The 17696-nt window shown below is 39.2% G+C and overlaps 1 protein-coding gene across 2 annotated transcripts; it reads left to right on the forward strand.

Annotated features, from left to right (window-relative positions):
- The first annotated feature begins 2430 nt into the window (after nucleotides 1–2430).
- LOC131254787 (probable LRR receptor-like serine/threonine-protein kinase At3g47570) lies at nucleotides 2431–14863 on the forward strand. Of its 2 annotated transcripts, none has more exons than XM_058255504.1 (3): nucleotides 2431–5116; nucleotides 7182–7598; nucleotides 14676–14863. In XM_058255504.1, exons 1-3 carry the CDS (start codon nucleotides 4444–4446, stop codon nucleotides 14687–14689), a joined length of 1104 nt encoding a protein of 367 aa, XP_058111487.1. In that variant the 5' UTR covers nucleotides 2431–4443; the 3' UTR covers nucleotides 14690–14863. Both variants share the same exon structure in this region; 1 of them encodes a protein (XP_058111487.1).
- Nucleotides 14864–17696: the final 2833 nt, after the last annotated feature.

Genomic DNA, 17696 nt, shown 5'->3' on the forward strand with positions numbered 1-17696 from the left:
CGAAACGTAACAAAAGTATTAAAATTGAAGTTGGTTTCAAGTCGGTGTTGTTCATCGTTGTTTTCTCAAACAGGGCATGGTTTCTCCATGGCCAAATTTACTTTTCTATGTGGTGGAGGAGATAGGACATAGCTTTTCTTCCAACTGTTACTTTGGTGTGTGGTTCATCTGAATCAAATGTCAGACTATTTTTTAGCCCTGGGCCTAACAAGATATTACACATTTAATGGTTTGAATGGATTTGAGTTACAATACATTGAAGCTATATGGGGCCACTGTGACGTTCAAGTGACATAGATCTTCATTAGATGCATTGCTCCACACAGGCCTAGATCCTAAAATTAGTTGATCCATAAGTCAGGTGTGTTGCATCAAAGATAAAAATAGGGAACATTTGGCTTGCCAACCTCAACCCATCTGCTGGACATCCTTGTATGTTCTTGTTCAGATGATCCCAACCATTCAATCCGGTGGATACTAAAATGTAGATGGGCCGAGGATCAAAGTTAATGCTAATTGGTCATCATAGTCAGCCAATGAATTTACTTTTTCCTATTAAGTGCGGACTATTTACTGTTTTCGACCTTCTTCTGGATCCAGTAGAGATTCCTAGTAATTGACCCGGAAGGCCTAGAAATATAAATGATTCATGAAGTCTGCTCCATGATCTACACCTGGATCAGATATGGAGAGTTTAGCTTTTTCCTTATTTGCAATCAGTTGGTTTCACATAAAAGTTTGGAGAAGAGAACTCAAAAGGCTGATCTCGAAGTGATCTAGTATTCCACTAGTAGAAAAGAGTTCAGGGAGGTGACCAAAGACAACAAGCTTATGGACCTCAGAATGGCTGGGGGAGGACTAATCCAACTGAGGGCAAAGGCTGAAAAGCCTATTAGCAAAATGCACATGTGATCCTTTATTTATAGTTGTTTTCAAGGTTGTTTTCAAGCTACTAGGGTGCTGGGGTTTTCTTTAGGGCCCCTTATGTACAGTTTTTTTAGATAAAGGACTACGGATCATCTTTGATTGGGTGGTAAGAACGATCAACCGGCATGATTCGTACATCATGGGCTATCCATGGTAAGTGCCTGAACGTGTGTGGTTCAGATCATTAGACCATGCTATTTTGTGGTCCCTATCCAACGTTTCATAATCTATACTGGACGATGAGCACCTCAATCTTGCTTATATTTACCAATGGGTTCTGTATATCTCATCAGATGAACCACGTGACTTGGCTCGCACGCTCATCAGATTGACTTATACTGATGCGGGAAGGAGATTGGGTCAGGTTGAGGTAACACCGAGCTCGGTCAGGCAGTTACAGCCTACTTTGATGTATGGGTTATATATAACGTTGGACGTGACCCATCTGTTTTGCCAGCTCATTTTAGGGCATGAACAGGAAAATGAAGCAGATCCAGATCTCTGGTGGACCACACCACTTGTAGCAGTGGTGATTGAGTGCCCACCGTTAAAAACTTCTTTTGGGTTTCAAAATTTTTAGATCAACATGATACTCGTGTATTTTATTATTATTATTATTATTATTATTATTTTTAAAACCTTATTGACTGATTGGATGGCAAATAAAGATCAAGGTGAGCCTTAGAAAGTTTTAAATGGTAAGCGTACAATTTCATTTGTGTGGTATACTTGAGCATTGGATTCGCCTATTTTTGAGCGCGTTTTGCCAAAATCGATGGGCGTGGATGAAACCCCTGCATCACCAATTGGATGGGCAGATGGGGTACTACCCCACCACTGACGCGGATTTGGTACTACCCACCACTGGAGACAGACGGTCTTGTCGGGACTCCGTAAGGCCCACTGTGATGTATATACTTTATCCCCGTCGTTCATCTATTTTGATAGAATATTTTAGGACATTATTCTAAAAAGGAGCCGGTTCAAAGGCCCGAGTAGACTACAGGAAGCAGTGGGGACTTCTTACGGTCCACCGTGATGTTTATTTTCCATCCAACCTCGTAAGATCACGTAGAAATGAACGGAGGGAAAACATAAATATCAGCTTGATCCAGAACTTCCGTAACCCCCAACAAGTTTTCAGTGGTAGGCTTTTAATCCCCATTACTTCCTTTGGTGTGGTCCACTTAAGCCTTCATTCTTTATATTTATTGGGTTCAATCCCGAAAATAATATTTCAAAATGGATGGACGGTATGGATAAAGTATTTACATAGCGGTGGGCTCCACAGAGCGCCTGATAGAACCGTCCATATCTAGCTATGGTGGGGTAGTACCGAAATGGCGTACTTTTGGACAGCGAGCTGATTCAGTATTAAAGACTTAAAAAAAATAGTAAACTGGGACCCACCAAAATCACCTGATCATTTTCTTATCAGTAGATTCCTCAGGTCATCAAGGGGTCAGAATCCACTCCATATTTGTCTCCTCACTTTTGCTTTCCTTCATTCACAAATTCTAACATGGAGCTCCCACCTATGACCCTATGGGCATTTTGGTCATTTCTCCTTGTCTCTTCCGCTCACGTTCCATGCTTCTTCGGATCAGCTGCTCACTTCTCCAACGAAACCGATCACCTTGCTTTGCTCCACTTTAAAGATCTGATAACCGACGGTCCTCTCCATTCCTTGAGCTCATGGAACCATACTCTCCACTTCTGTCGCTGGCAAGGAGTCACATGCGGTGGTCGCCGCCATCCTCAAAGGGTCATTGCCTTGATCCTCACAGACAAGAACTTGGTGGGCCCCATTTCTCCCTTCATAGGCAACCTCACCTTCCTCAAGAGAATCGATCTCGCAAACAACAGCTTCAGAGGACCGATTCCTGAACAGATGGGCCAGTTGTTCCGCTTGCGGTTTCTCGCTCTGGACAATAACACACTCACCGGAGAAATTCCAACAAATCTGACCCACTCTTCGAAACTCGAATTCCTTTATCTTTCCAGGAATCGGTTGTCAGGGAGGATTCCAACTGAGATTGGCTCTCTATCGAAACTCACTAAATTGTATCTTGGTAAGAACAATCTTACAGGAAGCATCCCGCTTTCACTTGCAAACCTTTCGTCTCTCTCTTTTCTTTATCTCACAAGAAACAGTCTGGATGGCAGCATACCAGATGACCTTGGTCGGTTGGCAAGCTTAGAGGTGTTTGCCATTAGTGAAAATGAACTGTCAGGTAGGATTCCACCCCAGCTATACAATCTCTCCTCTATTAAGGTTTTGGACGTGGGAGACAACAGATTGCACGGAAACCTTCCTAACTTAGGCCTCACTCTTCCTAATCTCCAATGGCTTTCCACCGGAGCAAACCAATTCACAGGACCCATACCAATTTCATTATCCAATGCTTCAGGACTCGTAAGTATTGACCTTGATAGCAATAGCTTTAGTGGATCTGTACCTACAAATTTTGGAAGCCTCAAGGGTCTGTCCAAGTTACTTTTGTGGGGTAATAAACTTGGAATTGGAAAATCTCATGACTTGATTTTTCTCGATTCTTTGACCAATTGCAGTAGTTTACAATGGCTGCAGGTAGGCGGTAATCATCTCAGCGGTATGTTGCCTGACTCCATGTCTAATATTTCGACCCAACTGACTTGGCTAACTTTGTCAGATAATAAGATATTCGGAAGCATCCCATCTGGGATTCAGAATCTTGTCAGCTTAACAGAACTAAATATGGGGCGAAACTTTTTAACAGGTACTATTCCCATTGGTATTGGGAAACTTAACCAGGCAAGAAAGCTTTGGTTTGGAGGAAATGAATTATCACGGCAAATTCCGTCTTCCTTGGGCAACATCTTCCGATTGTTTCTACTCAGTTTATATGAAAACAATCTATCGGGGAGCATACCTTCAACTATTGGTAATTGCATAAACCTGCAATTCATATACCTCGACAGTAATAAGTTCAGCAGTAGCTTACCCAAACAGCTTTTCATCTTTCCATCTTTGATTGAACTTTACATTGAAAATAACTCTTTTACCGATAGTTTGCCAGTCGAAGTTGGTAACTTGAAAACTCTCTCGATATTGAGTGTTTCAAATAACAAATTGTCAGGAGAAATTCCAAGATCGCTAGGCAATTGTCTCAGCCTAGAGTATCTCTTGTTGGATGGAAACTTCTTTCAAGAATCAATTCCTCCAACATTTAGTACTCTAAGAGGCCTTCGATCCCTGGATCTTTCACGCAACAACCTTTCGGGGAGATTCCAAAATATCTAGAGAAGCTTGCTCTAGAGTCTCTAAATCTTTCCTTTAATAATTTCAAGGGTGAAGTACCAAAACAAGGGGTCTTTGGAAATGCCAGTCAAGTTTCAGTGCTCGGAAATAATAAGCTTTGTGGGGGTATTCCAGAATTAAATTTGCCTCAATGCCCTAGCCAAGCTTCCAAGAAACGGAGAAAGTCTCTTGCATCAAAAGTAAAAATCTCAGTTGTTGTTGTTGTCCTATGCCTTATGTTAGTATCATGTATCATTGCCACTCTTTATTGGGCAAGAAAGTTAAGAAGGAAACCTGTTGATGTGCCTTCTGCGGAGGATCCTTTCATCACCATGTCTTATGTGGAACTCTTTAAAGCAACAGATGGCTTCTCTTCTGCCAATTTGGTTGGCACCGGAAGTTTTGGCACTGTATATAAAGGGGCTCTAGATCGTCATGGAACTATGGTAGCAGTGAAAGTCTTCAATCTTCAACAACAAGGAGCTCTGAGGAGCTTCATGGCTGAATGCGAAGCCTTGAAAAACATTAGGCATCGGAATCTTGTTAAGATCTTAACTTGCTGTGTAAGCATTGATTTTAAGGGCAATGATTTTAAAGCTCTAGTTTATGAGTACATGCCCAATGAAAGTTTAGACAAGTGGTTGCGGAGAGATGGTGATGAGCAACTTGGAAGGAACTTGAAGTTTACTCAAATGCTAAACATAGCTATTGATGTGGCTTCTGCACTGGATTATCTGCATAATCAATGCCAAATGCCAATCATTCATCGAGATTTAAAGCCAAGCAATATTCTTCTTGATGATGACATGATTGCTCGTGTGGGTGATTTCGGGCTAGCCAGGTTCTTACCTGAGGTTGCTCAAACTAGATCGGTTGGAATCAAGGGATCTGTTGGATACATTGCTCCAGGTAACAATTTTGTCTATTACCATATATACTTTCTTGTATATGAATCCATGAATATGAACACAAACACACACCCACCTAGTCTGACTATTCGCTGCCCAGGAGACTAGACGTGTGAGAAAAGTAGAGTGGGCTTGGGTAGGCCCACTGTGATATATGCATCTAAAATCCATTCTAACCAATACATACATTAGCTCATGTTAGGCCCAGGTCAAAAAATCAGACTCGTTCTGATTTAGGTTAGCTATTCCAAGGGAAATAATTGGGGAGAGGGATGCCCACCACTGTGAAATCCACTCGGATCATTAGATACATCATCCCGTGTAAGATTCAGGGCCAAAAATCAGGCTTACCTATGATTCAAGTGGGCCACATCAAACTAAAATTAAGGAGAGAGAACAACCCTTAATTTTTACACGGTCCACTACCATGGTAATATGAAATCAACTCCAACCATTAGCTTGCACACAAAAATAAGGCCTGGGGCTCAAAAATCAGACCCATCCATGATTCAAGTGAGCCATATGATTTGAAATAGTTTGAAAGGTGAGTGTTTTCCCGTTTATTATTTTCAATTTTGTGGTCTACCTAAATCATGGAAGGGGATGTTTTTTGGCCCTGGTGTGAAATAAGGTGACAAACCTTATGATCCAGGTGGATTTCAAACAAGCATCCAATCCGTGCAATAGATTGGCCCTATCACAAGGATTGCCGAGTGAAAAAATCAACCATCAAATAATTGATCAAGTCTATTTATCAATGGATGGTCATTGTTTTTTATAGATGTGATCCACCTTATGGGTGGATGAAGCTGATTTTGGCAGTGCAAATGATCCTCATGGTGGGCCTAACCTATTAGATTGGTGGGATGCCGCATTCACTTAAGAGGTTGTAGGTTATTCATTGGGTAGAGCGTAACTTGTGGTCCAACCAATTGGACGTGAAACGTTCTCTCTCTATACACACCCCCAAAGGGTGAGAGCATACCCCTAGTAATTGTATGGACAAAAAAGTATTCTAGCCCCCTGCATATCTTTACACTTATCTACTTGGGTGTGTGGGACAAGGTAATCCCAGCGTGAAGACAATCTTGTGCCAAAGTAAGGCTCATCAACTCATATGGGCACTTTTAAGAGGTATACCAAATATACTAATTCAAAGCATACATGTGGTTGGAGCATCTCACACTCACGCGATCACTTCTCTAGGTTCTTAGATGTACTAGAAAAGTACACATGTTATCCTCATATACACAATAAAATCATAGCCATCCATGAGTTGGGACCATTTCAAATATGCATTGGGATAAGATTATGCTTCCGAGTTGAATAGGGAGATCTGTGTACGTTGATCAACCATATGTACCTTGAACATGAAATAGTAGTCATGTTTTTCTAAGCTTCCAAATTTTCTCATAGGTGTTGTTGATTAATGGAACATTTTACTGTATTGGCATGGTATTTTTATAATGGGTCTCACTAGTTGAATGGCTTAGGTTTTTATAAGCCCCAACATATGACTAATGCCTATTCATTATGTGGGTTCTACCCTGATCATTCTTGTGATCAAGTAGGCCACCTCTTGTACATTGAATGTGAAACACTAGTAAATCTTACTTGAACCTGATTTTATCTGGTTTTGGATCCTAAAAGAATGACCTCAGATTTAAAGGATATACCCAACAAGATCTAAATAGCCAAAGTTGTACTCACTTGCACCCCACATTAATCACACCATAGCAAGATATAAAGAATTATTTTCTTATAATGTCTTTAGTTAAGATATGTGTTACACAAAAATCATAACAATAAGTCTTTTGTTCAGTTGATGATTGACATGTTGAGTTCTTTCACTTTAGTAATATAGTCTTGATCAATTTTGAACATCTTTGTAAGCACTTAAAAGTTCATAGCACACCAATTGATGTTAGAAATTTAGATCCTTAGAATAGCAAAAATGCTAATTACTTGTTTAAATAAAATATTCCCCATCTCGCTAAATTTAACCTTTGATATTATTTGTATCCAAATGGTCACTTACATTCTAATAAGTGATGTATAAATTACAGAATATGTGATGGGCAGTAAAGCATCTACACAAGAAGATGTTTACAGCTATGGAATCCTTCTATTGGAGATGATCACTGGAAAGGGGCCAACTGATGGCATGTTTAAGGACAATCTAAGCCTTCATCATTTCGCTAAGTTGGCTTTGCCTGAACGAGTAATGGACATTGTTGTGCCACAACTGCTTATAGAAGACAGTGAAGTTACTAAGGGCAATGAAAATCATATCAATACAAGAAATAGAATGTATGAATGCTTGATTTTAATTGTCAGAATCAGTGTGTTGTGCTCTTCAGAGTCTCCAAGAGAACGAATGTGCATGAAAGATATGACTTCAGAAATGCATGCAATTAAGAACCAATATCTCGGGGTCAGGATTCATAGAGACATACAAGTTAGGTCACAAATGTTAGATGGAGGTTTATCTTACCTCAATCATTACTAAGTTATTATTGGTAGTCATGTTGAGAAATATTTTCAAACAAAGTTACTTTGTTGAATATGTTTCTAAACAAGCTCTGGATATATTTCGTCTTGGGTTAAGAGTGTACTTATATTCATATTGGATATATGAGAAGATGTGTTTCTTTTTCTTTATTTTATATTATACTAGACAATGAATTTAATATGAAAAGGCTATCATCATATTATAATAAGAAGAATATTGGGTTACTAAGATATTTAATTGTTAATATATTTTATGCGAAAGTTTTAAAATTGATGTTTCAATAGTAAGGAATTAGTTTAGATGTTGGACTACCAACTTATTATTAGTTAATGAGTGCTTTCATGCGAGCATGGTATCCTCACTTACTCAGCCTTTTCTTACTCTCCTTTAACTTTTATGTGATTAAGGTGCGATTTTACTTAGATGAGATAATGCATATAACTTAAAGTCACCACTAGGTAAATGAGGGTTACAATCTAAGGTCTGTTAAATATCGTAGAATAATGCTTATAAGTTAGAAAATCATAGGACTCCCTATTGGAGTTTCGACACTTATCTCACACCATTATAATCTAATCCCATCCACAATAAATTCAGATCAACCTTAGGTATTAGAAATTTGAATCTAATACCATAGTTAATTTATACAGTTTGTGGAAGCATGTTTAATAAAGATAAAACAATCAAATAAACAATAACCAATAAAATAATCACATAAAGCATAAAATAATTGATGTAGATAATCCTTGTGGGAAACAACTACGGCATAAAAAGATAGAAATCCTCTATAATTAAAATCATTAGAGTTTACACCACTCATCTTCTTTGATTACAGCAGAAACCCAGTCTACCCTTATAATGCGCACCTAGAAAAACTTTGGCCCCTTAAAAAAATTCCTTCTCATGCCCTTACAAGTGTAGAAAATTGACTCACCTCACAGAACTCTTGCCGTTAGAGAAAAAGTACTCGTATAATCTAAGCCCTAATAAAAAATGGACTTAAATACCATGATTTGTACTAATTTGTGTAACCTGTCAGTCGGACCGAATGAGACCTTCTGTCAAATCAAAATAAACCAACTCACATATTTTGGTCGAAATGAAAATGTGTAAATCTTCATAGTGAGAAAACTAAGAAACCTTTCCTAATTTGGTTGAATCGAAAAGACACCGGTCGAACTTAGATAGGGCTTCTTTACACCAGCAGATCAGCAGAATCCAAGGCATCCCACACAATAATCTCCACATTGACTTGCATTATGATAAGTCACCTTAAAGATCTCCCTTACAACCTCCACCTTGAGCATAGACTGCTCCTAGCATTCTCCACCTAGAATGCATATCCATTTACCCCCTGTGCAATAGTGCACAATCTTAATAATGGATGAAGAGATTGTTCAAGCATAAGCAATGCTTGAACTCCCTCTAGTCATCGGCTTAGTCAACATATCAGTAGCATCTTTGTCCATGTGGATCTTTTGAAACAAAACCTATTTGGAAGTAATGAGTTCCTGTATCTTATGAAACATCACGTTAATGTGCTTGGTTCTCGCGTAATACACCTAATTCATCGCAAGATAGATAGAACTCTGACTATCGCAATGTAAACGAATCACCTCTTGCTTCAACCTGAGTTCTCCTATCAGACCTTTCAACCATAGTGCCTCCTTTAATGCCTCTGTTGCAACTATATATTATGCATTGGTTGTAGAGAACTCTATTATAGACTATAACGTAGGTCTCTAACATACCGGTCAGCCTGCTATTGTGAAAATATATCCCGTAATGAACCTCCTGTTGTCTAGATCACTTGTATAATCTGAATCCACATAGTCTAAAACTCCGCCTGAAGTTCCATGTCCTCCGAACATGATTCTAGTGTCGATTGTGCACTTGAGATACCTTAGAATCTACTTAATGACATTCCAATGCTCATTTCCTACATTCGTCAATATCTATTGACCGCACTAACTTTCGTAAAATATTTGGCCTTGTGCAAACCATTACATACATGAGACTCCCCACTATACTTGCATATGATACCCATGACATATCTGAAATCTCCTTCTCTATACTTCGACATAACCTTGTTGATAACTCAAAGTGGCATGCTAACTATCTTAGCACCTTCTTATTGGTGCACTTTTTAGTCAATCACATGTGTTCGTGTGTCGGTAAGTCGGTCGAGCCCTTGGAAACTAAAGATCGAAGATACAAGAGGACATGAAATCTCAAGGACTGAAGAACAGGTAAATCATGGGTGCCTTGGTGATCCTAATGTTGAGGGTCAAATATTGCATATTAGGACCCATTGATTGCATGGATTTACGATTATGATATTGCTTAACGGCCTGAATTAATCGTGTTTGTAATGCAGGGTGTGTTTAAGAGTCTGGACTGAAAAAAGGGTGGTAAATGCATAGATTTGATGCTCCAGAATCACCAAGGCAAGGGACGGACTCTAAGAGACCAAGATTGACAGAATTATATACCAGGGGTCCGCGAAAATTGAGAAACTGAAGCTCAAGCGGCCTGAAAGTCAGTCAGAATGCAAGATCACTGGGTTTCCATCATCTGTTCGGTTCAAAACTTCATACATGGCCTGAGGGCCATAAATTAACCGTACACGTAAAATTTCATCCATTGGATCCCTCTAAAAGTGGCCCAACGGATAGATCAGCCCATCATCAGTGATTTGGGACCGGCCTGGTATCTGGAAATGCTTCAATTTTGTTCTCAACGTGTTAAATAGGATGAGGAAGGGAATGGACGAAACGGATTCCACATGTACATCACAGATGACCCCACATGTATAGCACATGTATATAGGGTACACGCGCGCACGCCGCACCATACGACCGAAGCAGTCCACAGATGGTTGACCTGTCTTCTTTCTACACCAGCGTCCAGCGGACGGACACAGGCTGGCCGTTTTTGGCTAGTGGGCCCCACCCACCACCCCTTTGCTAGATCTGAACCATCCATTGCATCCGGAATGGGGGTTTAACCCACGCCTAGATTTCCTTTTGACATCATGCAAGCTTCTTCACGTTCCTAGTCATTAAATACAGGATGGACGGTGGAGCAGAAAGATCAGTGGACCACACCTAATCCAAGCCACACAAACCGTTTCCAAACGGTTTTTCAAGGGCATTTCAATGGACGGTGTGGATTTTCTTCCTGACGACACTCAGTGGGACACCGCACATCACAGCGTGACGTGCGCACCTCTGTTACGCAACAGAGCCTGCGGAAGAAATTAGTGGGCCACCATGGTGCATGATCCAGATAATCCGGACCGTCCATCAGGCTTGAAGGGACCTACGGATCACCGCCTAGGCGGAAGAATTCCAAAAGAAGACACTAAGGTGATTTCCAACCCTTTGAAAGACAACGGACGGAAGAAAGAAAGATCCCGTGGGCCAAATCAACTGACAGCAAAAAATATACCATTCTAATTGAAATCTCAAGAGGATTTTGGTTAACAGTGTGGATTTCTCCTTTGGCATCAAGAATAGGGTCCACCGAGAATCAGCGGAAGCTGATTTACGCAGGACCGCGCATCCGAAAAAGGATCTAGACGATCCGGGATTATCTGCGAGCTCGGCTAGGATCGGACCGTCGATCCTAGCTATCCAAATCAGTCTCCCAGGGTGGCCGATCATTGCCAAGGAGCCTGAACTGCTCAGATCTCACTCTTGGAGGATCAGTTCATTAAAGATTTCACCTAGATGTGTTGCGGCATCTCTTATACGCTGCGAAAGAAGCTGCGGACGATGTTCTCACCGATCCAGCGTTCGTTTCTTCATGGCTATAAAGAGAAAATCAGAGCAAAAGAGGAGGAGGAGAATTGAGGCAGGGAGGTGGCGGCACGTGAGCTTGGAGGAGGGATCGGTTTGGCTGGGACAATTGCACAAGAGAAAGAGAAGTTTTGAGTTTGGTATTTTTTATTTTACTTTGTTTAAGGAATCCAACCGCATCATGCCTGTGTGTGGCTAACCCTCTTAGCTAGGGCTAAGAGGTGAAGCCTGTAGCGATTTCATGGGAGATACTATTTCATGCTTTTAATTTAAATTCATGAACTGAATTTGATTTGTGTTGATTATTAAAGGAATGTTTTTCTTAATCTTTAATGGTGTGTTATGACTGAAATTATAATGGGTCTGCAATGGCTTTGAATATTTCTTTTTTTCCTTTTTGATGTTTATGACGTCAGGAAGCCCTGTTGTTCACCATCGTCTCCTGGGCATGGTTGGATAATGGTACCCTTCCTAACTTTCATGCACTGTTGATTGGTTGGTAATTAGTTTAATCCTATTGTTTGCTTTGTCTCCTGGGCATGGTTAGATGATGGAATCCATTCTAATTTATATACCTTTCATCTCTTGAAAACCAGATCAAGTAAGTTCAACTTAAATTCCATAATTCTTGATGCAGGCATAAGATCTCCCTAATCTCTACAAGTGGATCCTCTGAATCCATAGTTTTCTTACCTCTGATTTCTCTTTAGTTTTAGATAATTTATTTCACAATTATTTGTAAAATTCTATTTGATTGAGATTACATCTTTTGCTAGTTCTAGATCTAGTTAGTTCCAAATCACGTACAAGTTTCAGTCCCTCTGGATTTGACCTCGGTCTTACCAAGTTTATTACTACATCACAACCCTATACTTGGGGAGTGAACACCTAACCTTAGACCCAAATAGACTCAAAACAACCTTAAACTCCAGGTGATCTATTCCTTAACAGGTAATCTTTATTTGATTATATCTTGGCCTTAGGATCCTTATTTAGACATGCTTAGATAGGCTATAGAGATTTAGAGCTGTTGTAAATTGTAATCCCAATGACAGCAGAACTATGAGTGATTTCGATTGATCCTCGATCAATCGAGCGAATCCTCAATCAATCAATCGATTGAGCGAATCCTCAAACGATTGATCGAGAATGGCCAAAAAAATTAATCCAGTAACATTTCTAGCCAAAGTGAAACTATGTTTGACCGCTCGACACATCGATCGATCGATCGAATGTGTCATTTTATGCTTGTTTATAGTCATTAGAACTCAACTTCTTTATAAAGGGCATTTCGACCTTGGAATTTTTTATGATTTTTTTTTTAATGTCACTAGAGCTTAGGTGATTCCCCACTCTTAAATCCACTTTTAAGCCTCTAAACCTAAGAGATTCAAGTCATGTTCATTGAGATTTACCACTTTAATGAGGATTCCAACCTCCATTATGAGATGCACTTGATCTCCACCATTTTCTAGTGAATAGACACAATTTCATAGGAAAATCCTTAGTCTATTAACCTTTAGAACACCCATCTAGGTGAATCTACATTGGATAACAGCTATCTATTCAGTTGTAGGAGATTTCACTTTCTCCCATTATTTTGGTCACCTCATTAAAGCATCAAATATAAGGTGATTGATCATAGAAGCTGAAGCATCCACATCAACGATCGTGGGAACAAGTGAGAAGTTAATTTAAGAACAAGAGAGCATTGAAGAAGTATCCCAAGAAGGCGTAACAATGGGGTTCAATCTTGAAATTGCAGTTTTATTGTTACAAGAAAAGCTTTAAGATATGGCTAATGTCCTAGAGGGGGTGAATAGGAATTTTTAAAATTTAACTAAATAATCAACATGCACTTACTTTTAAATACTTATATAAAGGAATACAAACAAGAAAAACTGCAAAAACAAAGTCTACTTAGTGAAAGCATCATTTAGGCATTCTGTCAAACATGTTTGTTGTAGTAAATAAATCAAGTATATTGTTCAATAAAACATAACAGATAAAAATTTAAATTATGTAACCCATTGCATAAAATATAAAGTAGTTTGGATATGTGCCTACTCCTAACTAACGCACTCTCTTCTAGAGTGTGCCAAATTTCACTATTCAGATGGAGTTCGTTCGAAACCAGGTTGAGCCAATTTAGTTTATGATATAGCTGAGTTGGTTTATGTTGACTCAGGTGTGGATATTTGGATTCCCAGTGGAGCATATCTTTTGTGCATTGTAAGCCAAGCAAGTGTATCTGCATCCCAAAGTACACTTGCATCCCAAAGTGAACCCCCCCCCCCCCCCCAAACTTATCACTTAAATTCGTTAATCTTATTATAGATGATGTTTTAATTACTTATAATTAGAACCTATTGAGTTACTTGGTTAATCTATTTGTCTCAGTACACGAATATGCTAATCTTTTATGCAATTAACTCTTAAATTGAATAATGGACATGCCTCTTTAATTTTATAAGAATAAGTGATTTGATTATCACATGTTATCTCAAGTTAAAATTAGGTTAATTAATTATATGTTTGCCACTTCTGATTACTTGATGATATTTCGGAGGTCCTTGAACTAGTGGACATTTTTTATTTTTTTTTGTAATGGATTAAATGAAAATTGTTGTGGACTTTCCATCTTCGAGATCATTTGGGCCTATGTGGCTTTTGGGAATAATCCAATTTTATTGCAACTTTAGATGAACTATTTACCTTATGTGGTTTTGATGGAATATTTGCCATTTTGCAGCTTGATGGTTTATTTTATGCGGAGTTCGTTATAATTTTTGAGTGACGTCGGAGTTCACGTGTTGATTTTCTATTCACCTTGCAAAATTCACTTTTATTGTTATTTTTAAGTGAAATTGAAGTTTACTTGTTGATTTTCTAGTCATCTTGCGGAGTTATATATGATTTTTGAGTGAAGTGGAAGTTCACTTGTTGATTTTCTAGTCATCTTGTAGAGTTCACATATAATGTGATTTCCGGGTGAAGTAGAAGATCACATTGATTATCTGATTATTTTGATATGTCCATTCATATTGTGGTTCCTTTTACATATTTTTAATAGAGTAATTATGTTGGTTGGCTATATTCTTTGTGTATATGATCATGAGTTAGAATTTCATTGTTTAATATATCTTTTTCTATGTCTTGCGAACTATTCTGAATTATGAATATTATGTGTGTAATCTTAGAGGGTATTCTTCACTACAATAGCCATTGATGCTATCAAAACATATCAGTTGATGCAGGTTAGAGTGAGCCGACGATGTTCACCTAGTTGCTAAAAGGGATCAAGTAGTTGAGGAGCTAGATGAGATCCCATTGAAGCATATTGAGCTTCATCATTAGTTGATAAATTTCTATTTCAGATTAGGGTACTTTTGATATTTGGGTTGTATAATTTTTGTATAGGCACTACATTTGGATTTTTGTTCGGAATGAAAAACTTTAACTCAATGCACAATTTACTCTACTAATAATTGTTGCTAACAATGAATATTGAGAAGATCGTTTAAATTTAGACTTTAAATTTTAAGGTTAACACTCATAATTTCGGAAAACAAGTATTATACTCGGGTTATGAAAACTGGGGTGTTACAAGATGGTATTAAATCGGTGTTTAGATAAATCTGGCCTTGGGGAAAATAGAACTTATATAATTCAAATACTCCAAAGTTACATTGATGAAATTAGAGACTTGAACTAAGTTTAATTTCTATTAGCAATATAGTTTTATGAATCTAGAAATCTAAATTTTAAGCTCCCTTGAAAATTACTAGAATAATCATGGAACTTAAAAATAGAATTTAGGTGTCGTGGGAAAATAAATGGCTATCATAATGTATATTGGATGAGAACACCTCCCGACTAGACATTCAAATAATGTTCTCTTAAATCTGACATATGAACATTTTAAACATCCTTTTTATTAGAAATAATATCCTTCTATTGGAATATCGGCATTAGGTTGGAAAAATCTGATTAGATTCAAGGAATTGCAAGTTTAGACACCTTGTAATTTGTCATGGGTCACAAATATAACCTTGTAATAACTTGTAAAAAAAATTTAGAATATTCGTAGGACTTTAGCAATAGGGTAAAAATTAGAAAATGTGTGTTGAAAAATAACTTTTATATGAATCGCATCATAATTTAGATACAAATACTTTTCCGTAGCATCTGCTACTTCCTATTGGAGTAAACCGGCTCTTTATCACACCATAACAATGTAGATACAAAATAGAAACTTTGACAAAAATCACATGACTGGAGTGTTGTTAGAATCAATAAAATCTCGATAACTCTCTATTCTTTACGATTATGTGTAGAAAGACTCCAAAGGTCTTAAGATGTTCAACCAAACATCTTTGCATTTGCTTTCGTGGCAATAAGAGATTTTTTTCTTGAAAAGTTCAATGGAGGGAAATAGTTTGCCTATGACATGAGGTGTTAAATAATAATAGAGTGAAAAAGTGAAAAACGTTTCCCTACATGGGATTATAATACAAACGGTTGCAAATGCGAAGAAAAAGTGTTTCCAAAGACTTTTATTTACACAAAAAGTTACAAACAGTTTTCATCCCCTAGTGCGATGAGTGTGTAAGACCCGTATCCAAGCCCGTACCGTCCCGTAGGCTTCCGCGGTCCTTCCGGTAGAATTCTGGTGACCCGCGATCTTTTATCGGCAGTTGTGCGCGATACCGAGTCGTATTCCGTATTCCCGAGTTGACTCAAATCGAGACTTGTACCTTAGCGACCGCGCCGTCGTCGCGATTCCGATGTCACGTCTCGCGCGCCGAGGCGATACTCTGGCCAGGAGATGTGGGCCAGCGTTCGGTGCAAGGAAAACGCCCCGCGTGCGAATTCTGAGAGACTCTCTACGAGATGTCACCTTAATCAATCAATCAATCAATCCTATCATGTCAAGTACATGTCAAGTACACATCACCTCTCACCCATCCCCAAGCAATCCCCAAAGTCAAAAAGTTTCTTACAAACCCATGCTTTTCTTACAACATTTACTCCTAAAGTCAAAAAGCTCTTACACACCCATCACCACCACATCCATCACCCATCCCTCTCTCTTTATAACCCTCTCTCTCTTTTTTATTCTTCAAACTCATTCCAAGCAACCAAGCATCATACGTCCAAGCCTATCTAATCTCTCCCAAGCAACAAATGTGGCCCACCTTTCCTACCCTTTCATCTCCCATCTCAACCATCCAAACCTCATCTCCTCCGTTGAAACCAAAGCTAAGGAGCTAAGGAGGCTTAAGGTGCAAGAAGAAGCCAGTGGGTAATCGTGGATGTTGTCTTTTATCTTTTTTATTTTATTTAATGGTCCACATATGTGGGACCCACCTTGATGTATGCTTATATTCAAGATGGGTCCATAGTGGCAGGGCCCCTCCGATATTGCTGATGTCTCCCTCCTCTCTCTCTTTCTATGATTATTGCCCACCTAATATATGTTTATCATCCATGCCATCTACCGGTGGACCCCATCTATGTGGGACACACCATGATATTTTTTTTATGCCATCCCAACCATCCATAGGGGGCCCACCTTGATGTGGCTAGAGTGGGGTGTGGCTGTCAGTGAAGTGTGATCTGACATGGGCCCACCTAGCTCCATAGCTCAGGTGGCAGGCCAAGTGAAAGATACCTCGTTTCAACACAGGGGGTCTTGGTTTTGATCCCTGTGGAGGTGGCTAGCATGGAGTGTGTGCTGACATGAGTGTGTACTGACATGGGTGTGGAGTGACGGTGGGGTCCATGGGACCCACCCACATCATCCATCCATTTTGGTGGGCCACACCATACTGTATGTGTTTAATCCAAACCGTCCACCATTTCTGGACGGTGGGGCCCACGTTCGTGTGGGGCCCTCCCTGACACACCCAGCCTATAGCTTAACTGGTAGACTGAATGGAGGTACCTCGTTGCAACACTGAGGTCTTGTACTCCCTTGTAGGGAGTGGCTAACGGTGTAGTGTGATTGACGGTGGGGTCCATGGGACCCACCTACACCGTCCATCCACTCTATTGAGCCACACCATGTTGCATGTGTTTAATCCGGACCATCCACCATTCTTGGACGGTGGGACCCACCTCACGTGTGGGGCAGCATCGTGATGTATGTACTGTCTAGGCCTTAGACGGCCTGGACGTTTGATATATAATATATATATTTTATTATATTTTATATTATATTATATATGATATATATAATATATTAGAAATATGCTACTATGGTGGGC

The sequence above is a fragment of the Magnolia sinica genome, chromosome 9 (assembly GCF_029962835.1).
Source record: "Magnolia sinica isolate HGM2019 chromosome 9, MsV1, whole genome shotgun sequence".
NCBI lineage: Eukaryota > Viridiplantae > Streptophyta > Magnoliopsida > Magnoliales > Magnoliaceae > Magnolia > Magnolia sinica.